The sequence below is a fragment of the Calidris pugnax genome, unplaced genomic scaffold (genome assembly GCF_001431845.1).
Source record: "Calidris pugnax isolate Ruff unplaced genomic scaffold, ASM143184v1 scaffold64, whole genome shotgun sequence".
Lineage (NCBI taxonomy): Eukaryota > Metazoa > Chordata > Aves > Charadriiformes > Scolopacidae > Calidris > Calidris pugnax.
This window is the reverse complement of record NW_015090784.1, coordinates 874,529-898,372: the sequence shown is the minus strand read 5'-3', so window position 1 is coordinate 898,372 and position 23,844 is coordinate 874,529. Positions and strand designations below refer to the sequence as shown.

The following is a 23,844-nucleotide window of genomic DNA, read 5'->3' as shown; positions in this document are numbered from 1 at the left end:
TTTTTTTTTTTTTTTTTTTTTTTTTTTTTTTTTTTTTTTTTTTTTTTTTTAAATCTCTAAGGTGATAGCCCAAACAGAGGAAATAATCCGATGTAGAGTTCAGCAGCGGAACATTACAACAGTTGTGGAAAAACTGCAGTTGTGTCTTCCAGGTGAGTGACCTGTAGTTAATTCGATGGCAAATTAAATAAAGTAAGTCACAATAGCCAAAATGGAAAAGAATTTTATTTTTTAAATTGTGGTCATGTAACATCCAGTTTAACAAAAAAATTAACGGGTTTTAAAAAGATTTCAACACATAGGCTCCATGTATCTTAAAATATTGATCGAGCAATTATGCCACTTGGTGAGAAGACAGTGAGACAGATATAAATGATGCAAACAATGTAGCCACATACAGCTTTAAATGAAGTAATATTTTTAATAAGATAAACAATGAATTTATTGCTTAAGAGTGTGGTTTTTAGTGTTCGAATTCTAGGGAAAATACAAATGATTCTGTTCCAACGTCATACTTTTAGCTATGTGTCATTACAGACTTTTTTAAAATAAAACATAAGGGCTGTAAATGATGTTTCAGAAAGGTAGATTATAGGACTTCACACAGCTCTATAAGAGCTGTTTAATCCTGTTTGGGATATTGGTGTAAAACAGATTTGAGAATTTTTCTTTGTGAAGTCTCGTTGTTGACCTGTCAGGAGTACAGTAGGTGGTACTGTTGCCATTTAATGGAGACAGGTCATAGACGGTAACGCAGATAAAGTTAGTGTCTGTGCTGAATGAATGGATGTGCTCCATACATACAGTGTCTACTGTTTTGTTTGATCTTAATTCTTTTTCATTTAGAAGCTATTAAGAGTTCAATTCTTTTTCCTTTCTCAGCTGCATTCTAGAACTTGTTATTATTAGTTTTATCACATTTATGTTACTATTGGAATTAAATAAGGTAAATTTAGCATATCCTTTTCTATGGTTTATTTTGTCCTTTACAGTATATATTTTCCTCTTTTATTAACTAAAGCCACAGTAAGATCCATGGGTTAATCTGCTTGTTTTTATGCAGTGCTGGAAATGTACAGCAAACTAAAAGAACAGATGAATGTAAAAAGGTGAGTGAACTTATTTCTATGAGTAAGATACAACATTTGTAAGTAAACTGCTAGAATAACAAACACTAATGTAGACAAGAAAGTATCCTAAGTCCTGTGGCTTGGTATGTGTAGCCCTCATAACACCTTGTCTGTGGTTCAAGAATGTAATATTAAATATAAACAATTTTAGAAGCTTATAGATTGCCATAAAAAATAATGTTTACTTCAATAAGCATGACATGCAGTGAAATTATGGTTATAAAATCTGAAGCATGTTTTTTTTTAATACTTAAAACAGATTAAGAAGCAAGAATAATAAGATTCTTAGGGAGTAAATATCCTTCAGAGTATGTTGATACCTGATTAATCTATCATGATGTGTTTAAATATAATTCATAATCCAAGAAAAAAGGACATTTAACTCCATATACCTTTCTTTATCTTTACCAGATACCTATCTGGTATCTCTGTGCTAATCTTTTGTGTACATGGGACTATGAGAATGAAGTGCAGAAGACATATTGTGGTTTCGCTGATTTTTTTACCTCTGGACAAATTGACATGTTAAAAAAATCAAAACCATAATTAAAAATAAATTTCTAGAGTAATGGTTTCTAACTGGTAGGTATCCAGTTGCTCCTTCCTCTGTTGTGCCTTCACTTCCCATCGTCTCAGAGGGCCCCAGTAAGTGGGTAACCCCAGTGTCCCCAGTTCTCTCTGTGATAGCTTGGCTGTTCCTGTCCCTCTGGGGCTGTCACCCAGTGCCGCTGGGGCCTGGCACCCGCTGCACGCCCGCCCCAGGGGTGCTGCTGCTGCTCCTCTCTTCTCCCTCATCCCTACGGCGTCGTCGCCACCTCCATCCCTGCCTGCTGCTCACACAGCCTCAGTCGTGCCCACTGCTGTGTCCTCCCTCCTGGGGTTCACCATCAGTGTGATCGCCTCCTTGTGCGTTCCTGCTAATGGCTCTGGCTGCACCTCAGCGATCCCCCTGGGAGCTACCTGTGCGTAGCCGGTGTCTACAGCGCTGCTGTGTCTGATCTACACTTGCTTTTGGGCTGTTTATCTGGGTTTGTTGTCGGGGCAGCCAGCACCTCCTGCCATAATGCTGGACATCTGAAAGTCCTCAGCAAGCGGCCGCCGTGTGTGAGTACACGAGCTCTAAATGCATCAGACCCATCGGTGTCACGGCCAGTCTGCTGCAGCGTGACAGCAGCACGTCTGCCACCACTGCTGTCTGCTCCCGGCAGGACGCTGGTTTGGCCTCTGCCCGGAGCAGCAGCAGCCCCTTGGGGTGCCCCTGCCCCTGGCAGGAGGAGGGGAGCAGCGCAGAGCCCCTGCTCCCAGCTCCCTGTGGCTGCGGGGTGTCCTGCCCATCACCCCTTCCTTCTGCACAGTGGCCTGTGCAGCCTGCCCAAAAACATGGAAACACTGGGATCAAGGCCTGCATTCCGCCATTCTCTGGCTCTGTTGGGCAAGACAAACAGCTTCCCGGTTTCGGACTTGCAAGGGAAGCTATAGTTCCTAACGTCACCATGCAGAGATCCCTTGGGGCAGATAAAATTGGAGATGGCTTTTAGCATTTTGACTCCATGTTCACCAGTAGTTTTGTAGAGTTTTTTGTAGTTTTGATACGCTGTCTGAGATACCATCAGTCCTCTTTAAATCTAAAGCTAAATTTCTATTATTTAGGAGACTCAGATCTAATAATTTCCCCGTGGAAGGAGTTGCCAGGCAGGAAGTCTTAAAAGTCAAAGGACAATTGAGGGGCACTGAATTGAGGGGTTCGGACATATCATTGTCATACCGTAAAAAGATCTAAGGGAGTGGGGAGATGCCATGGCTTTGATGTACCGTACCTTGAAATCACGTGGGGCGCAGGTTTGGATGCTGCTGCAGGCTACTGCTCCAGCTCAGACATCTCTCATTAGCCACGCTGCAGTTACCGCTCTGCCTGTGACTGACAACTCCCTGTAACACAGCCAGAGGTGGCTGCCCCTGGAACTTGCAGGTAATTCAAATGGTAATTTCCTTGTGGCTGTGCAGGCAACAAATCCAAAGAGTGTGGGTGTCTGGGGGTTCTCAGGAAGTGGAGCAGCAGCGAGGACACCCGCAGCAGCAGCGCGCAGGCCTGATGGCTGCTGTGTGTGCCTGCAGGGAGTTTCACAACGGACCTGTCTCAGTTTGCTGTGGAGCTTTCCTGGAAGTCAGAGAGAGGAGCATTCACAGACTACATCAAAACAATGAGGACTGTTTATTATAGGCAAAGATAATTTTTCTCATAAACCTTCACGGATGTCCTGATTTCAGCTGGGATGGAGTTAATTTTCTTCCTGGTGGCTGCTGTGTTTTGGATTTCATTACCGTTCTATTAAACTGTCTTTATCTCAGCCCAGGACGTTTCCTTTTTTCCCTCCGTTCTCCTGTATCCCGCTGAGCCGGGCAGGGGAGTGGGTGACAGGCTGTGTGCTCCTGGTTGCTGGTCAGGGTTAAGTCACTGCAGCAAAGCTTTCACTGGTCTCTTAAACAAACACCTCTTTTCTGTTGACTTTCTCTGCTTGAAGCCTTTTAGAATATATTTTCATTATTCCATTGTCTTGCAGTCTTGCACTATGAATTTCTAATGTTGAAAGGAAGGGTAGAAGAAAGCGTGGCTATTCTATGTTTTGGGGGGACAGCTGTTTTGGGATAGAGACTGGAATTCCATTTCCTGTCTGCATAGCAGGCACCTTTTACCATAATGCAGGACTTTGGGTCTGGAATACATACTGGTTTATGCAGATGGAAGGGAGGTTTGCTGAGGAGTCCAAAAAGCCATCTGTTGAGAGCAACTTTTGGTCCCGATGAACACGGGCTGTGTTTGAACTGATGACCTAGAGGTGAAAGGCTCTGTATCCTATTTATCTGTCTCCTGAGCCATGCATAACACAAGTTGACAAGAACTATAGTTGTGGGAGGAAGTAGCTGCGGAATCCGCTCTGAACAGAGACAATTGGTTGGGAAGAGTTATGGAGGGTTTGGAGTCTCAGCTCCGAAGCACAAGGAGAGGCGTGGGTTCTCCAGCGCTCCCCCAGACACTGCCTGGCAGCTCAGCGTTCAGACCCAACCACCTCGGTCTTTAGTTTTAAGTCGGAGATAAGATCATCACACATTTTATACCACTCTGTTACCATGGCCCTTGTGTTTCCATTTTGATCTGTGTCTCTGGAGAATGTTCCCAGCTGCTGCCAGAGATTGTGTTCTAATTTGGAATTGTTAGAACTGGTGTTTTTGCAAGTCTCCTTCCACAATATTACAAAAAAACCCCAAACCTACCATACAATGAAAATAATTAAATAAATCAGTCTGCTAAGGTTGTTGCCGAATCTTCTTGAATCTACTGTGAGAATGGCTAAAGAAAGAGTATGGTCTTTCAGGGTGAGCTTTTTGCCCTGAAAGACTTGGATTTGTTTTCTGACCTTACTACAAGTTTTCTTCTGAGCTGTGGCAAAGAGTTGATCAGTTATATAAGTTACTGAGTCTCACCCGGGCAGTCATGCAGCCTTTTTTTGCATAAACCTTCCAAGCATTCAAATAAACCTGAAGACATAAAGGATGGAAGTAGGAAAATGTCATCATTTATACAATTTGGTTCTATCCATGTTTGTATGGAAAGATACTGGAACTGATAAAACCGATGGTGATTTGATTTTAGTTTTCTCCATTGTTTTGGAGCCATGTCAAAATGAAGCACTGGATTTTACCAACTACACATCAGTGTTCCCCAAAGGTATCATGAATCTGGAAAAAAAACCCATCAAAATATATATTTGATACTGAACTGTCAGCTGCTTTCTTTCTCATGGTTCTCAGAACTGTATTTGTTTGATAATTTCAATTTTAAAAAAAATCTCATATCACATCATTATGAATGAAAAAGGTATTCCACAGACAGATGCTGGTTTTTTCACACAGCGCACTTTAATCTTATTTTCAGAAATACTGAGCTTTTGATTCACTTTACAGAAGTTTCAGATGAATTACTTGTGTACAAATGTGTTATTCTCAGAAAAATCCATAGCCTTTGAGTGCACCTTGCTTCTGTCCTGTGTAGCTTCTTGACTGCTCTAGTTTAACTTGATGGGGCTTTTTTAGTAAGTTACAGTATTTCTTTTAACTGCCTCCAAATGACACTTCACTGATAAAAATCTTAAAAGTTCTCTCTGTTACTTAGAACATAACTTAATACCTTTTGTACTCTAAAGTAATGGCCACTTTCCTTTTCTTTTGGATTTTTGGTGTGTTGATGTTTCAAATTCTAATACAGACCTGACTACTCGGCGTCTGGGACTTGAATCTTTTGTAAAATGCCAGCTAAATTTTAGAATAAGATGATACTTATATTAATATTTTGGGGGTTTTGTTGGTTTGTGGGATTTTTTGGGGGGGTTGGGGTTTTTTTGTTGTTTTGTTTGTTTGTTTGTTTTGTTGGGGGGAGAGTGTGTGTGTGTGTCCCAGGCCTGCTTCTTTCTGGTTTTAGAAGTTTCCATGTTTAGTTTGGAGACGTTAGTAAAAGCCATCTTACCATGTTCCTGTTCTGATGACAAGATGGATCAGTTGTGGACAGTCTCATCATATGACCTGTATTGGTGTTTCAAACTTGCGTCTTCAGTGTCAAAGCTTACATTATAAATTTTGTGTTGGGGAACGTATTCTTAGAAGATCAGCTCAAAAGAATAGACAGAGGACTGCCATATTTATATGAAAAAAATAACACTGAACATACTTCCTTAACTCATTTGTAGTCAAATGCGCAATCTTTACCTTCTGTGAGTGATAATATATGATGGGAGCTAACTTCAGCATTGAGTTATATCTACAGAATGTTTTTAAAGCAAAATATAGAAATAAATCATTCCATGAAATGATATGCAAAACTTTTTAGTTTAAATCCTGACCTGCATTTGACCTTCAAATTAATAAGACTTCAGTGTTTTATCAGAACAGATGTTAAAAGGGCAGGGTCCTGAGCTCATATATATATAATTAGTAAGGGACTCTAGAATGGATTTAAAATGGATTATGCTAATTCTGATCTTAGAGACAGCAGTCAAAAACCTTCCAGATGAACTAACAGTGTTCTGATAAGCTGATCCGTATAATTTAAATAAAAACCTTTTATACGATTTTGATGCTATTATGGTTTTATTCACCAGAAGTCTCACCATGTGGCACTCTTCGTCATTTACTATTTAAAAAAACAAAAACCACACACATAAACCCCCCAGACCCCTTCTTATCTGCAACATTCCCAACGCCTTATGTATATTTTGTATAAACCAAGTATATAATAAACAAAAGCTCCTAATTTACACTTGAAACCTCTTTATTTGCAGTCTCCTGAAAGCAGTTGTGTTCTGGAATAAAAGAGAAGATTTTTCCCATCCTCCAGCTATGAGAACTGTTAGCTTAGAGATGTCTGATTGAGAAAATTCAAACCAGTATGTTTATTTCAGAATGGAACAAAAAATTATGACTGAAATATTAATGATCTATTATTGCTTGTCTGCAGAAGGGGAACCAGCAGCTTGAATTGTATTTCAGTTTGAAATTGTTTTCTCACTATATCTACAAAGTAATATTCACAAACAAAAGAACTGGAAAAGATGCTTTTCCAGGTTTTCTTCAACAGCTGAAGGGACTTTGCACATATTTGGCTTTTCCCTTTCAAAATGGTTTGGTAATTTTCCAATGCTGCTTATGTAGGACTTTGAGGAAGAGAGGGGAACATGGTGGAAGGAGGGTGTGTGTGTTCACATGTACCTAAAGAAGGCAGACACATACAGGCACACCTCTCCAAGACTTTTTTTTTCACTGTTTGATGGATATACTGTGCTGTTGGGTGATTGGCAATTTGTGTTTCAGAAAAAAGGAACTCATAAAAAACCTGAATGAGTTCAATATAGGAGGGAAAATAATTGTTATGATTTTAGTGCCTCCATTCTACAAGATGCTTCGTGCGTTGTTGGTGATCAGAACTGTGATAGTGTGTTAGTGATCAGTCTAGTGATCAGAGCAGCTGATACCACAGGAGCCTGACTTACAATTTTTATTTGACTGAGGCACTCTGACAGTTCACTGTTTTTTCCCAAACTAAGGCATTATATGGATGACCTTTTGTTTCTTAATTTTTCCAATAGCAGAGTAATTTCATTAGGTATATATTGATTGTGTATATGATATCAATATCCTATATTTGATAAAGTATTTTATTAACATTTGATAAGAAGCTACATAATTTGATTTTGATCTCTTTGTAGGTACTATTCTGCTTTAAAAACAATGGAACAGCTAGAAAATCTGTACCTTCCTAGAGTTAGCCAATACCGTTTTTGCCAGATAATGATAGAAAATCTACCAAAACTGCGTGAAGAAATAAAAGAAATATCCATGTCAGATCTCAAGGATTTCTTGGAGAGCATTCGAAAGCATTCTGACAGAATTGGGGAAACTGCCATGAAGCAGGTAAGCCGACCCACCCGCCTGATGTCAGTCCTGTTACCCACTGGGAACACGGTGTGGAGAGTCTCGGGTTAGCCCAGTTTTGTCTGAGGGTTGTAGGCATCACACAGACCTTTGAGATGCTGAAATAACTGCCCGGTGGCACAGAGCATGGCGTTGGGGTGTCACCCTCCCTGGGGGAGCAAGGGCAGAGCCGGGAAGGGATGGGGACAGCTGGACCCCCCCTGGGCAAGCTTTAAAACAAGTCAAGGCTTTTAACGGTTATTTGGAAAGCAAGCAAAGTTTTCATCTGACTTTTTGTCAGGCAGAGTTCAGGTTGCCATTTTGTCATCTAAGGTTCTTGTGAAGCGCAGCATTGATAATTATAAATGAAACTTAATCTTGAGACCATGCTGCCCTTCTTTCTTGCATTTCTCTCACTAGTAAAGACAATATAGAGCATTTGGCCCCTGCAGCTGACTGCTCACGAAGGCTTAACTGAAGACAGCAGACAAATAGCTGGGAACTCTGTGGTAACTGTGCTTTGTTTAAATATCAACTATGTTTGTTCTTTATGCTCAGGAAAATTAGAGATTATTTGTTTAATTTTTTTCCACCTTTAAAATTGCGTTCTGGGGATTAGGGAAAAATTATGCAGAAATTAGCTATTGAAGTAATTTATCATCCCAAATCGATGAAGGACAGTCGTTGGTGTGGACTGAGAACACACATCTTGCAGTGACACTGGTGTGTGGTCAATAGCACTGCCTGGTTTTTGTGTCGTAGCATCCATTCGTCAGTGATGAAGTTTGCATTACATCCCTCTTTATTGGTGCTACTTTTAAAACAGGCTCAGCAGCAGAAAACCTTCAGTACCACCCTTCAGAGGCAGAATAATGTGAACTATGGCCGGAATATGCATTTAGGTAGAAGCAGGATTTTGGAATCCAAGAATGAAATGACATTGAAGCGAACGTTTGAAGAAGATGATGAACATGAAGAAGAGGTAACTTTGTGCTAATGAGTACATCTTATTTAAATTTATTTGTGTAGGTTTATTGAGCAAAACTTGAAGTATGTTATCTGTAGATGGTCAACGTTAGTTAGGAAGGACCAGAGACGCCTTCAAGGAACACCAGTCCAGATCAGTGATTTAGGGAGAGGAAATAGGGCCAAAATATTAGTTGTATTAGTGCGAGTTTTAGCATCATGTTTGGGGACATTCAAACTTGTAATTACTCTGGAATGCAGTTGCAATTTACATTATACAGTGTCTGCCCACTGTAGATGATATGTGCCCCCCTGGAATATTCTGTTATTGCTGAAGCCATCGTTTCTGTGTGGAGGACTTCAGCTTGTGCTAGAACTCTTTCAGCTATCAAATGCTCAGCATTCATAAATTGAATGAAACAGTGAGTATTTAGACTTTTAAGTCTGGTGCTCTGAAAACACAGTGAAAGGAGCTTGGTCCTGTAACACAGATAAAATCTAGAAGGAGGGGATAGAACCCATCCAGTTTTGGGTCCTGAAATAACTGGCAAAAAGACTGATGCAGTTACTTTTCAAGTCATTAAAGCAAACTCCTACCACTTTCTATGAAAACAGTAGTTTTACTAGCCATAAAACCTGCCAACAGAGTTGGCTTTTGCTGGTCTCAGTTTGGTCATGTTTCTGTGTTCGACCCCAATGTTTTTTCATATTCATCTGACCTTTAGATTCATCTAACTTTACACTCTGCTAAACTACTAATTCTTCCCTAGATCTCTAAATTTTTAAGAAACCAAGTTGAGCAGTTGTAAAATTAAAGGTACTAAACCAGAATGTAGAAGGAAGGGGTAATTCTTTACCCCTAAGTAAGATATAAAGTATTTATTAGGGGGACAAGTTCTGCTGGTATGTATCACATTTTGCAGATTGTATGATTTTTATGCTTTATATAATTTTCTTTCTGCTTTCCTTTTTCAGATTTTAACTGCTCAAGATCTTGTTGACTTTTCTCCAGTCTATAGGTGTTTACACATCTACTCCGTTTTGGTATGTATTAAGGTGACTTCAGAAAGTTATTTTACTTTTTGAAGTTGAATGTTCATTGTCTTATTTTTCATACCCTTGTAGTTCCCAAGCAGACATACCGCTTATAGTAGTAGTAGTAGTTCTCAATGAGCCAGCTGAGGTGGGTTGGGTATGTTTTATCTTTCCTTTCCAGTGCTTATTTGGTGAGTGACTCATCAGGGTTGGTGCTGTTTTCTGCTGATTGCTTTAGAACATCTGTTTAAAATAGTTGTTATGCCTGAATTGCTGATCTTGATTGCATCAGATAGAGTGGTCTATAAATAAGCATGAGGTATTTTACATCTCCATTTCTGGTGTGGATTTGAGAACAGCAGCTACTCCTTCACTTGAGAAGCTTATGCCAGGCCTGGGCAGAGATTTGGGGTAGGGAGCGGGGTTCAGCAGTGGCTTTGTACAACGGGAGGACATTGACTGTGGGGGCTGGAGGTGAACGGTTGTGTGTCTGCTCAGGAGGTGTTAGCACGAGTTACAGCATGCTCTGTAAAGTCCTGCTGGAAGAGAAAGTGTTTAATAAATTTGCATCTTGGTTTCAAGTGTTTGGTTTTTTTTTTAAGCTGAGTCCTTTTTTTACTTTTAGATTCTGTTAGGCTAGCAGTATTTCTAAATGTGATAAGATAGTCATGAACCTAAAATATTACATTTAAACCTTCTTTGTTATGTCTTATGAAGGAGTCAGGTAAGTAATGCTTACTTTGTAATATACAATCTCTGTAATAATTTGATTTGAAGATTTTTGGAAGCCCAAGTAATGGAATTCTAAATAGCTCTGTCCTAATAATAGGGTCATGAGGTAAAAAAACAAACCTTAAAAATGCTAAGTTGCTTTATTCTGCTCGCATACAAATGACATTGCGTTCAGTAGGTAGATGGGTCAATGTAGCACTGATTTCAGATGGACAGATGGTTTCTCTTAATGATATGGGTAAGATGTCACTTGAATTCCTCACAATGTAATCATTAGGCACAAAGGGTATTGTATCTTCAAGGACTGTGATAGGAAAGAAATCCAAATCCACAGTCATTGTATTTACCAATTCCAAAGAGAATAAGCAAAAAAGGCTGTAGTTTAAAAACATAAGTGTTGCTTTAAATGCGTAATACTGTTTGACAAAATGTAGGCACATGAACATTTTTCTTTACAGTACATTCTGTAGGCTACCTTAAAATTAAAAAGATAATTTCTACATTTTTCATGCATGCAAAACTTTGCTGGTGACAGCTGGAGGCCTACATGTGGAATAAATGCAAAACATGTGGCTTAGTTTAAGAGAATTCTACCCTTAATTTAAGAAATGTCTTTTTCATACTGAGACAGTGTTCTTCTTTTAACTACTTCTGTCTTGTTTTAGGGTGATGGAGAAATATTTGAAAATTACTACAGAAAACAAAGAAGGAAACAAGCAAGATTAGTTCTGCAGCCGCAGTCAAGCATGGTAACGGATGCATTTGTTTTTGCATTGACTTGGTTGTACCTCATACTCGCGGTATTTTTATTCCTAAACTTGTTTTCTTTTTCACTGAAAGCATGAAACAGTAGAAGGCTATAGAAGATACTTCAGTCAAATTGTAGGGTAAGTTTTCTAAATGGAGATTTATTTCCGTTTTACGGTACCAATTCTGCATTCACCCTCTGTGCTTCCATTGTCCAAAAACCTTCTGCAAGATTCCGTTTCTGCACAAACCATCGGGTGGTTGTTGCTGATCTGAGCGGGGGAGAGCATCCTCTGGGGACGGTGCCCCACAGGGACCCTCCAGCAGCCAGGGCTCCAGCTGATGTGACACAAACTGCACATTCTGACCTCATCCTGGGCAGAGAGGACACCAAACGTCCCAAAGGGTCACCAAAGAGAACACCAAACCTCCCAAAGGGTCACTGCACAAGCAGGGATGGGATTGGCTGTGCTTCTGTCTAAAAAGGTAGCATTTGCTTTAATGTTAGAAAACCAAGTTAATAATTTAAGCATTGTTTTCTTTTAGTTTCTTTGTAGTAGAAGACCACATTTTACATGTAACCCAAGGACTGGTAACTCGAACATACACAGATGAACTCTGGAACATGGCCCTTTCCAAGATCATTGCTGTTCTTAGGACACAGTCAGTAAGTGAGAAGCCTTATCAGTATTGCTGTTTAAATCCTCTTACTTCAGAGTTCTGTGTATTTAAAGCTGGGATAGTAACAAAGTGAAAAATTACTCCCCTTTCATGTTTTCTTTTCCTTGTGGCTAAAAATCACTCAGATTTGGGGTGGAGCCTGCCAAGCTTTTGTTTTTCCCAACAGTATCAGGCTGTGATCCGCAGCCATGGGCTATTTGCATAATCCTCCGCTGATTTACAACTCACTGGGTCTTCCAAATCTTCTCTTAGTCCAGCAGTTTAGAATATGCAGAGTTAATCTGCTGTTATTATTGCAATCCTTCCTCATTAGTCTCAACTGACCTCTTCATTAGATCAGATTGAATAGTTCAGCACTGAAAGCACCACCAGGAAATAGTTCCTAATTATCATTCCAAATGCTATGTTTCCAAAATAAACTCCACCAGCAAACCCCTTGGAGCTATCCTTCAGTGCTATAGTAGTAACATGTTTATGTTGAGGTAAAGGTATTAGAAAAATCTTCACAGATGTTACAATGTAAATTCTGTGTCAAGGGAGTATTTGGGTATATTCAAAGTGTGTCTCCTGAAGTGATGTTTCTGCCTTTGCTCTGGTGATGCTGAGCAGCTACATCCCAGTTCTTATTTCTCCAGGAAGAGCGGTGGGTACCATTTTTCACTCAGCTGACCCATGGTAAATTGCTTCAGAGTTTACTATCGGTACAACTTTCACTCTTGGGGAAAAAATAGAAGAGTTTTATCCTTCCTTTTTTAATGTTTACTCAAAGCAGTTCCTTTATGCAGTGTTATTTTTATTTTTATTACAATCGGTCTTTAATTCAAGGAATGTTTTACATTCTATACACATGGAGGAAAAATGGGGAAATGTTCAGATTGCAGCTGTAGTTTTATCATAGGCCCTTTACTGGTCAGTGGTACTTGAGGTGTTCTCATACTTCTTAAGTTCATTTTAGAGGATTGGGATCAATTGAGATATATTCAGCATTTTTTTAAGCTAAATGCTATGCCGGTTAATTGGCAGCATATGGATTTATACACCTATGTAAGAATATGGTAATTTAAGTAATGTAATTTCTAAAGAGCTCTTCAATGTCTTGTTGTGTGGTTGATCACTGTTTCTTCTCAAAATGCGTAACTTCCATCAAAACCAATTCTATCACAAGCTCTTTCTAACACCATCCTAGTACAGACTGATGTTTAGTGTATGTTTTCTTACAAGGTATTTTAAACCCACCCTTACTTTAATGAAATGTGCTAAGAGCAAAAATTAAAGAAAGGTGAAACAGATGTGTCTAATCTCTAATCAATACAGTATTCTCACTCTGCTTTAAATTATTTTAATATAAATATTTTTTTACTTTACCCAGTATTGCAAATAGTGAAGCTGAGGTGAAATCCTTAGTTGTAGGACTCCACACCTCTGAAAATCACGTTTCAGTCATTTAATAAATAACTTAACGTCTTGACTTTTTACCATCAAAATTGTAATTTGAATGTTTTCAGAAAGTGTTTTGTAGTGTTTTCCAAGCACAGACAGTGTTCACTGGGTGACTGACTGAGGGGGCGCAGGTAGCCCTAGTGAGACCCAAGCTCAGGGTTCAAAAGAACATCCTGTAGAAACGCCTCTGAGGGTGATTTCAGAAAGCATTTTGGTGTGTGCTTATGAGCCACTGAAAGAAACATCATTTTCTGATTTTGAATTTCAGTAGAACATACTAGTATTTATTGACTCTCATATTTTACTTTACTTACTGAGCTTTTATATTACTGATAGTTCCTATCATAATTTAGCAAATACTTTTATTGGGCTGTAGTGAAGAGCAGTGAGTGTAAGTTGTTTTTTACGAAGGCGATCAGTCAGGTAAAGGGATAAAGTTGGAGAGTTTAACCTTTTGTGCTAATATTCTTTGCAAACATATGTCCCATATTTTAAATGCTATTAACAAAACCAGAATTTCTCACTTTCAGTCATATTGCAGTGATCCCGACCTTGTTCTGGAACTGAAGAATCTCATCGTAGTATTTGCAGATACTTTGCAGGTACATACTATATTAGTATTTTAGTATATTAGTAATTTAACTGAAATTCCTAGAGTTAAATTTTTCCTTTATGTGAGTAACTGTGATGCTTTGGGTTTTCCTGAATCATATATACGAATCAAGAACAAAATTACACAATAATATTTTAAAAATACTTGTATTTCTTGCCTTGGTTCCTCCTTTTCAGTGTTATCAATTTAATGTCTGTGTTCTGGATTATCCAGGTAGTATCCAGTTATGTATGTGCAAAATCAATGTTAGCTTTGTTCTTGCTGTACGTTTTTGTCTTTTATAAATGCTTCAGTTCTGATCTTTAGCAAGAATAGCATTCCACTTCTGGTTAAGTCTCTAGCTGAAAGGTCAAGTGAACATCCTGGCAAGTATTCTTGCAATATTTAACAGACTGATAAAAAAGATTAGTTATATGCATAAATAGCAAGTTAAAATGTTACAGAGAAATGGAACAAATTTCTGCTTGAAACCTGAAAGAATAGGATAAAGTATTTGGTAAGAATTTAATATATAATCTTCTAGTTGTAGTGGTGCCTTTAATGTACTATAGTTTGTTTTATAGAAGTGACAAGATTGAATTATAAAACTCATCTCAGAGTCCTGAAGGGATGTGATAGGAACTGAGTGTATTAGTTCTTGAATTACCCACCCTTTTCATTTTTATACCTTAGGGCTATGGTTTTCCCGTGAACCGACTATTTGATCTTTTATTTGAGATAAGAGACCAGTACAATGAAACACTTCTTAAAAAGTGGTCTGGACTGTTCAGGTTAGTATTTCAAAATCATTGTGCCTTTGTACAGCATCTATTGTTTTGGTCTAACTTCAAGGTTTTTTGATAGAGTTGTAATTCTGGAAGAGTTTATTAACTCGGTATTGTGTATGAATTTCAGGTTGGATAGGACTAAGATATTAACCACATGTAACCAATATTTAGGAGAAGAGCCATTGAGTGCTGCTTCTGTAGGGGATGGAGAACAGGAGGGTCTCCAGTGGGCATTACTGGAGAAATGTGCCGGAAAGACATCTGTTTCTCTTCGTTAGGAACCCAGTAACTCCAGACTATTGCAAGAGGCTGTTAGCTTCCTAGTGTAGGTTGTCCCCATGTTTAGATGTATCTGATACACCTGTCTCCCTGACAGTCTGCTGACATTGCCAGTACGTCCTCATTTTTTTAAAATGCAGGTTGGTTTCCACCTATACTTTGGAATCGTTTGATGGAGTAAATTGTGAACCCAGGAGCAGAGCAGGAGGGGACTCTGTGCAGATCGGGTGTGAGACCTAAATGTGCAGAAGTTGTTTACCTTAAATTGTGTGACATTGTGTTACAGAAAACCTTAAAATGAAACTGGCTGCTTGATGTTCTCAAGCTCTGTGCCCCCCAGCACAGTCACTTGACCAGCAGCACAGCCCGGGGGGGCATCTTCGCACTGTGCCCACCTGCCTGGTGGGAGTTGTCAGGGTCCCCTCTGTGGACTGTGGGTGGCTGTGGTACCCAAGGGACACATGAGTGTAAGCTGTACTGGGGGTGAAGTGCAGGTAGGCTGCCGTAATTAGTGTCTCCTTATGGCTTGCTGTGGAGCAAACAAGTTGATCTCAAGTCCCTTTCCTGTATTGTGCTTTGAGTCGTACATATTAAAATGTTCTTGGCTATTTTTCCTCTGTGATTAGACACAGCATAAAGAGTCAGCACGTACAAGGTACTTTCAAATTGATCTAAAAATAGTGTGGATGTCTGAAATTATGGTGATTGCAGCTCATAACATTTTGAAGCTGCACATCTAAGTGTGGTAATAAAATTTATATTAATTTACATGTTTTAACACTGGAAAATACTGTACATGAGTTACATGTCCTAAATGTTTTTCGCTTTACTAATTAACCAGGGATATTTTTGAAGCAGACAACTACAGCCCTATTCCTGTAGCAAATGAAGAGGAGTACAAAATAGTCACAAGCAAATTTCCTTTTCAAGATCCAGAACTTGATAAGGTAAGGAAAAGTTTTATGTCATTAAAGTTTGTCGAAATCCAATTAAGGACACTTGGGACAGTAATGTGTTTTATAATTAAAAAGCAATTAAAATTTGACAAGCTAGGTAGATTAAGAGGCTAAATCACCTTCTTTGTGTGTAATTATCTAGTCATAAATAAATATGAAAATTAAAGCTTTAGTCATTTGCTCTGATGTTTGAGTGAATAATGAAACCCATTGTTTTGTAAACAAATTAATAATACACTTGATGCAACTTTATGTAATTATAATACGGTCTATCTTCAGTTAAATTTTGTTGCAACTCACTGGGTTTAGTAACTCATAGTATAGTATATGCTCTAGTATTGCAAAAAAAGGTGTAAAAAAAAAACGTGTTGAAAGGAAGCGGCAGTGTTCCCTTATGTGTTATTAGATTGCAGGGAATCCATGTGCAGGGGAAACTTCATAAATGCTCCAACATCACTGCTATCGGTTGCTCTTCACAGTCTCATCCCCTTCACCTCTCCACTGTTGCCTCAGGCTGTAAGACACCGGGACATCCTATTGGGCGGGTTAATTTAATCTACATTTTGATGTTTAAAAAAAAAAAAAATGTAAAAACTAGATTTGTAGGTTCAGACTAGTCGCTGAGGGATCCTGTGTAGTTGGTAGAGAGGAATAGACACAGCAGAGGGCTAATTCCATCTGACGCGTCTCTGGTGCCTTTTGCAGATTAAGGGGAAATTACCCTTTGAAAATATCTATTTCTCTCCATTTAGTATAAAAAGAGACAAACGTGAGTGGGTGTCTCATTTTTAACTGTAGGTCAGGATGAATCACCCTCACGTGTTACATACAGGTAAGTTTATCACAGGAGTTGCTTGCAGCACACCAGGCAGACTTGTGACCAGAACCTACTGGATATTTAACACAGCAAATCCCATCTGAGGGGCAAAACAGTCTGTTCCTCGCTCTGCAGCTTAGGTTGGACGTGGCAAACTGTGGTGGTTTGATTATATTGCCTAATTTTACTCTCTGTATTCAGAAGTGAAACAATTGGCTTGTGTCTGGTGGGTTTTTTCGTGCTGCCTACTCTAGTAAGCAGACAGAAAGTTTTGTGTCCTCCTGTATTGGCGGGACGTGGTAGAGGATAAAGAGTTGCTTCTCTTCCATTGTTGGGAATATGAAGGCTGAGACTCAAGCCCTGCTGACAGAATATTTTAATGATCCGAAATAGTTGTATGTAATAGCACTTGTTTTATGTGTGAAAATTAATTGCTTAAATCAGATGAGCACATATTTGAAGTAAATTTTATTGTTACAAAAAGTTCACTATTGCTGTTAAATGACATGAACGTAATTGTCACACCACCTGATCTTAAATAAAGAGGTATGATCAGGCGAATGTCAAGGTAATATGTTTTGTCTTTGTTTTTTAGTACATGAATGTTGAGCTGCTGTTGATAAATGTTTCTTGTCTTTTTTTTTGTTGTTGTTTAAGGGAAATGGAATTTTTCAGGGGCGGTATCAGTTGTTAATTATTTTTCTCATGCATTAGTCAGAGTGAACAGAAAATTAATTGTCTTGCAGATTTCAAAAATTATGTATTCAATGCAGAAATACCTATTTGGTATATGTACGATTGATGGAATGTTTTTCTTTTTGTCCTCCCAAATACAACATTAGCTTTAAAATTGAACTGAGAACCTTTATTCTTACAGACTACTTGTATTTCCCACATGTTAATCCAATTTGTTAAAATGAATTCAAAAAGCTTTGGTTTTGTTAGCCATCGAGAGAAAATGAATGCATGATAGTAAATATACATGCCTAGAAATAATCAAGATGCTTTTAGATTCCCAGACGTACTGAACATCTCAAACTTTCTTTTTTTCCCCACTGCTTCCAAATGTTTGCATTTTTGAACCTCTCATCCCACTTAGATCTATCTTGTTCGTTCACAGTAAAAGTGGTTTGAGACCTATTTTTCAATGCGTGTTTGTAAATTGCTTTCTACAGAGAGATCTTAAATTGCATAAAGCCTCCCAACTTCATTGTAATTTAAATAAGAGATAACATTCTATTTTGCTTATAAGCTGTTTAAACAGATGTAGAAGTCAGCCCAATGCATACCACTGTTTATGTTTGATGAAGAACAGAAAAGTTTAAAATAAATTAAAATATTGATAGTGTTAAGTGGCTTTCTAACTGTGGCGTGTAGTACCAAGCTCTTCTTTGAATCAGTTTCAACTGTACAATAGTATTATCTTTTATTGTCACAGCAATCCTTTCCAAAGAAGCTTCCAATGTCTCAGTCAGTGCCTCAGATTTATATCCAGGTGAAGGAATTTATTTATGCCAGCCTTAAGTTTTCAGAGTCACTTCACCGCAGGTAAGCATAGAGTGTCGGGAAGGTGGCTGTGTAACCTAGAACTTCCAGGTGACCTAAAGATATATAGGAAATTGGAAACATATTTTCTTGTGTAGTTGCTAGCTGTGTTTCTTTCATAATTTACATATACAATTCTTTATATTTAATCTGCGATTCCCCATGCTATAGCATATGTTTCATGTATGTGTATATATATTGTATACACTGTGTGTGCCGGTGAGGGTGAGCAGTCTGAGACACTGCTGGGGGTTTTTAAACAGTATTGACTTGTTTGAATAATCTAGAGATTTTATTTATTTAACAAAGCATGTAAAATTTGAAAAAAACCAACTTAGTAGTATTTCCAGATTTCTGACCGTTGCAGAAATAATTGTGTAGCGTACCTGATTAGTTCGAGCCGGGTTTCCCTTCTCAGTGCGTTCCCTTAGCAGTGATTTCTCTCATCACACCTTTTTCTGATAGGAAACATCACAATTCTCCCATTGCCTTCCCTCCTGTGGCCTTCAAAAGCTTAGTTTTAATTACAAAAAATAACATTAATAGATCTGAAATCTGGAAGGTATTTGTGGCTGGTCACCCATTTCTGCACTGGTAAAGATGTAAATGACTTGCTTTCACACATTCTTAATTGATACTGTTTATAATTTACACATACTAATGAGTGCATGTTGACCTCCACAGTAACTCATTAAACCCACAGATTACCCTTTCCAGACTGCTGTGACAGTAAACATGTCCAAAATATATTTAAAAAAAAAAAAAGTTTTGCTTCAGTGTTGTAACCCAGTTAATGGATAATTTGGTAAGTGAAAGAGGCGTTCCATGTGTTAAACACAGAAGACTTGGAGCAACCAGAAATTAAATGCACTTAAGGAATTCTTAACATGAAAAGTCCCCTTTGCAGGGAAAATATGAAAGTATTAAGTATTACTCTCAAAGTATTGTCATGTGCAGCGTAATTATAAAAATACATATTTTTTTTTCAGCTCAACAGAAATAGATGATATGCTCAGAAAAGCTACAAATTTGCTGCTTACAAGAACTCTAAGTAGTTGTTTACAGAACCTAATTAAAAAACCTCATATAGGTTTAACCGAGGTAAGTTTTAAAACACATACTCAAAACTGTGTTTTTTAAGACAATCAATACTAAAATTAGTTTTGTAGATGTAGATATGCCACGCTATTAACATTTGTGTAAGAAAAACATGTACCTTTTGCTTTAAAATTGAAAATGTAAAGAGGTGAAAGATGAAGTATAAAGAATGATCAGTGTCTGTTACATAGCAACACCGGAATGTTATTCTCTCAAGTCAGAAGTAGGTATATTCACCCAGGGGTGCCTTTGGGGAGAGAGGTGACAGTGGGAGAGTTCTCTCTCCTGAATGATAAACAGAGATTTGCGAGAAACAAGCCAAAGACTCTTGACTTCTTTGGCTGCGTACGGAGCAAGTTCCTGTGTTCTGCTCCAGTCTAGCAATTAGCGGCACATTGTTGAGTTTCTTTTTCTTCCTATTAAAATAAAGAAAAGGGAAGATGTGTTGAAAATCTTTCTCACATGAACTGTTTAAAGTTCCATAGTGAACCTTCCAGATAATCTAAAATTTAAGTTCACTCTAACACATGAGAATTTTCTATCGTAATTGCAATGATTAGGGTTTAGGTTTTAATGGGATTAGGTTTCTGTGTGTTGTTTCTTCACCAGGACTCCTGGTTGAGTGTTTATGGGGCAGGATGAGGTGGGGGGACAGTGAGTGGTTGGACACGGACTGCAGGGACAGGCAGTGTCCGGAGGCAGCAGGTCCCTCCTGAGACCTGCTGGGGGGGAGCTCATTGCCGTCAGCACAGCATTACTGCGGAGTGAAGGCTGGGTTTAAATGGCAGGAACCTCTATAGATGAGATGAAGAAGATGAGGAGAGAGCTCTAGAAATCGTATATTGCCGTGTTAGTAAGACAAGGCATAGAATTTCTCTGAGCCATGGTTTTCTTTGTTATTGAAATGGATACAGGAATATTTTCGAGGATATGAAACTAAATTCACTAATATTTTTGAGGTGTTTCATTATCAAGTCAATGTTTTATGAGAAAAATGTTAAAAAGAAAACTTATTTTACGAAGCATTACATTAGTGTTCTCTAAACCAGGCGGTGTGCAGTGAGAATTAACCAATTTACCAATGTTTCAGTTACCCTGCGTTACGTAGGATATGCCATACCTTGTGCCACATCTAGTTTGTGAACAGAATGCGAATGCAGGTCCTGCTTATAAAAACATTTATATCACGTAAAAGCAGATTGTTACCATTGCTGAGGGGGGGAAGGAGTTGACAACATTATTGTTGAAATTCCCTGACATCACAATGCATCATTCTGCAGACAATACTGTGAAATTATTTTCTTATAAAAATTGTTTTTAAAAATTTATTTTTATGGTACAAATTAGTGATTTGCTTTTGGCAATATATTTTCCTTCATTTTTTTTTAAATACCAATTGGATTTATTTCACTGAGTAGGTGTCTGCAGTCTTCGTTTTTAAAATGTCATCATTTGTATACAAAACTGTAGTATTACTCCTTAGTGGAGTTTGAAAGCAAACTCGAAAACTGACAGGTAATAGGTGGTAACCTGAAATACTGTAATTAGTTTCTGGTAGCATTGTTGCTGAAAAAAGTAACCTGAAAGTTGATGAAAAAATCAAATGACAATGGGTGATACCAAAAGGATTCTTACAAGAATTTTTTGTCTTATAGCTTGTTCAGATCATCATAAACACAACACACCTGGAACAAGCCTGTAAATACCTTGAGGATTTTATATCCAACATTACAAATATTTCACAAGTGACTGTTCACACTGCAAGACTTTATGGACTTTCTACATTTAAGGTATGGTACATGGCATCCATTATGTGATTGTTACATGTACAGTTACATTAAAATCACTACAAATGAAGCACATGGAAACAAAAGGGGGTAAGGGCAAAGCTTCTGGCAGCTTCTCCCAGAAACCACTTCTGTAGCCCCCCACTACCAAACCCTTACCACACAAACCCCATTCACTTTCTGAAGAAAGCATTTTCCCAGAAGAATAACCCTGTCTAGGTTGCCTTGTGCTGCTCATTCAGCTGGTGCTTTGCCTTCTTCATCACTTGGGGCTTCTATACGGACATTTTTGAAAGAACAAAACAAAAAGTCATCGATTCCAAAGCAGCCGCAACGTGAACTTTAGGTATTTGGTTTTTTAAGTGTGCACTGAAACAAAGGAGGGTGAATTTTTCTATTTATGGGATAAAGAGGACTGATCCTATTGAGGCAATTTCTGTTTTCTGTACTTGATGCAATATGTAGCCTCTCCTAGTATAACATCCCCTCTGGCATAGGTGTGAAAAGCTGGGTGAGGTGACTTCATATTTCCAGATGGTTGCCAACAATTTTCCCATAACTGTCATTTGTTTTGCTAAGGGTTAAATGAATGAGGCCAGACAGAGGGCTCTGGCCCAGCAGCTGTAGCTGGGTTACCATCACCCTGCCAGTAGGTCACTGGTTTCCCTGTCCCTAAGACCCAGGCTGCCTGCTTTGCTGGTTGGGTACGTGTTTGCTGGTGTGTGTGGTTTTGAATTTCCATATCCACAGGTACTTTCCTGTAAGGTCAGTCCATAAACCTTTTAACATTCAAACAAAGTACTTAAAGCAGCCGTAGTCTTTGATTTCATTAAGAGGTAAGATGTTCTGTATCCTTGAACTTCATTTGATAAATGCAGTTGAAAGCAGTTGAGATCAGTGAAGAAAGTTTTACGTTGAGGCCAAATTAGAACGTGGAATTTGTGGAGCATCTTTAAACTCCAGGCTGGCAAAAACGTGCCCTTGCAGCCAGATACGGCTTCCTGAGCACCTGCACCTAAGTCCTCTTGGATCTGAGAGGAGGTCCCCGAAGAGATGGGGCAGACAGGCAGCACTGGGGCTCTCCTCACAGCAAACGTGGGACTTTGCCTCTCTGCTGGTCCAAAAAGTGGAGTCTGGGTGGTGGCAGAACAAAAACTTGGGTTGGGAGGAAGTAAGGGGGTGTGTGATGGTCAAGATGTTTAAAGGGGGATGAAAAATGGTGTTTTCAGATACACAGCTTTAAGATATTGATGACATAAAAGTCATATAGTTGCTGAACCTCTGGCCATGGCAGATAAAATAATTAGGTTCTTTGATTACTTTCTTTGAAAAAGAGGTCAAATAAACTTTATGTCAGGGTTGATAAATTTGTAAGGCTGAATTATAGGTGATCATTGTGAAGGGAGTAAAGCAACTGCTTTGTTTCCAAATTCAAATTTACTTCGTTTGTCTCTGAGAACAGAGATTATTCTGTAGGAATATTCTGTTCTAAACACTCTTACAATATACATTATGGGAGTACTTTAAAAACCACAGCCTCAGACTTTTGTAAGACACAAGTTAAAATACTGTTTTAAATAAGGTATTTTTTGAGTCCTAGAAAAGCACAAGACTTCAGTTTCCTCGATTAATATAATTTTAACTACATTGTAGTAATATTTTAGAATTCTGACAATTGCACCTTTGGGTTTTTTTTCAGGATGCAAGGCACGCTGCAGAAGGGGAAATATACACGAAACTTAACCAAAAAATTGATGAATTTATTCAGATTGCTGATTATGATTGGACGATGTCTGAATCGGATGGAAGAGCCAGTGGATACTTAATGGACCTTATTAACTTTTTAAGAAGCACGTTTCAAGTTTTTACTCATTTACCTGTAAGTGTTCAAAATGAAGTTTAATTTCAAAATATTGGAGCATTATTTTGTTTTAAAATAGTCAGACTTTGAAGATAGATGTGCTTTTTTGAACTGTGCACTTGCTGGCAGATGTATTTTTTTAACCTTTTCCGGTACAGATGTATTTTCGGATTTGTTTCAGTAGTTGATGATGCTGACCCATGGTAATACTTAGAAAATACTTTCATATACTTTAGTAATGTTGTTAACAAAAACCAATTTACAAATAGTGTAAGAGCTCATGCAGTTTTCTACTTTAGTAATGTTGTTAACAAAAACCAATAGTGTAAGAGCTCATGCGGTTTTTTAGAGCATCAGATGGCCTTTTTAATTAACCATATTGGTTCTGTGTACACATGCATTGGTTCAAACAGTGCGGAATTGGTGCAAATCCTCCATTTGTACTTAAGATTATGGAGGTCTTGGGCTCTCTGAGGTTGCTTTTAGCTAAATAGTTTTGGTCATGAGAAGTCATTTGATTCTAGTTAATTGAGCTTCATTGAAATGAGTCCTCGTTCATATTCAAATATATCCCATGTTGCTTTGACCTAGGTAAAAGGGCACCCTTAACCTGTTTTGTGTACTATTTGTTACGTACTGTTGTCTGATTTCCCCTTGCTTTAAGACAGAAAAAACTGTTTCTGGTTTGATTTATCATCATAATAGTTTATAGCTTTGTCGGTCTGGGGTGACTTCAGTAGGTCATTCAGGCCACATCTGCTGTCCCCAGCCTGTCACACCTCTGTCCCTGCGATTTTGCTGCTGCAGTGCAGGGTGTTCCGGGGCTCCAGGCTGGAAAGGACGGGTAATTCCTTTATGTGCAGAGCCAGGTGTTGAAGATGCTGGTGTGGTGGGCTTACCTGATCTTCCAAGTCATGCCTGAAGGGGC

At 38.5% G+C, this 23,844-nt stretch overlaps 1 protein-coding gene across 4 annotated transcripts in view; it reads left to right on the top strand.

Annotated features, from left to right (window-relative positions):
* Window positions 1-23,844, top strand: part of EXOC6 (exocyst complex component 6) — a 75,774-nt gene that overhangs the window by 20,605 nt on the left and 31,325 nt on the right. For all 4 annotated transcript variants that reach the window (XR_001414525.1, XM_014965959.1, XM_014965950.1 and 1 more), the window contains exons 4-18: window positions 62-152; window positions 1,064-1,109; window positions 7,388-7,592; window positions 8,419-8,574; window positions 9,534-9,602; window positions 10,991-11,074; window positions 11,166-11,212; window positions 11,619-11,739; window positions 13,724-13,795; window positions 14,479-14,576; window positions 15,694-15,799; window positions 18,064-18,173; window positions 19,160-19,271; window positions 20,924-21,058; window positions 22,755-22,934. Coding sequence is in view for 3 of the 4 variants with exons in the window: in XM_014965959.1 (XP_014821445.1) it covers window positions 62-152; window positions 1,064-1,109; window positions 7,388-7,592; window positions 8,419-8,574; window positions 9,534-9,602; window positions 10,991-11,074; window positions 11,166-11,212; window positions 11,619-11,739; window positions 13,724-13,795; window positions 14,479-14,576; window positions 15,694-15,799; window positions 18,064-18,173; window positions 19,160-19,271; window positions 20,924-21,058; window positions 22,755-22,934 (1,632 nt within the window). In the remaining variant the exon portion in view is untranslated. The remainder of the gene's footprint in view (window positions 1-61; window positions 153-1,063; window positions 1,110-7,387; window positions 7,593-8,418; window positions 8,575-9,533; window positions 9,603-10,990; window positions 11,075-11,165; window positions 11,213-11,618; window positions 11,740-13,723; window positions 13,796-14,478; window positions 14,577-15,693; window positions 15,800-18,063; window positions 18,174-19,159; window positions 19,272-20,923; window positions 21,059-22,754; window positions 22,935-23,844) is intronic.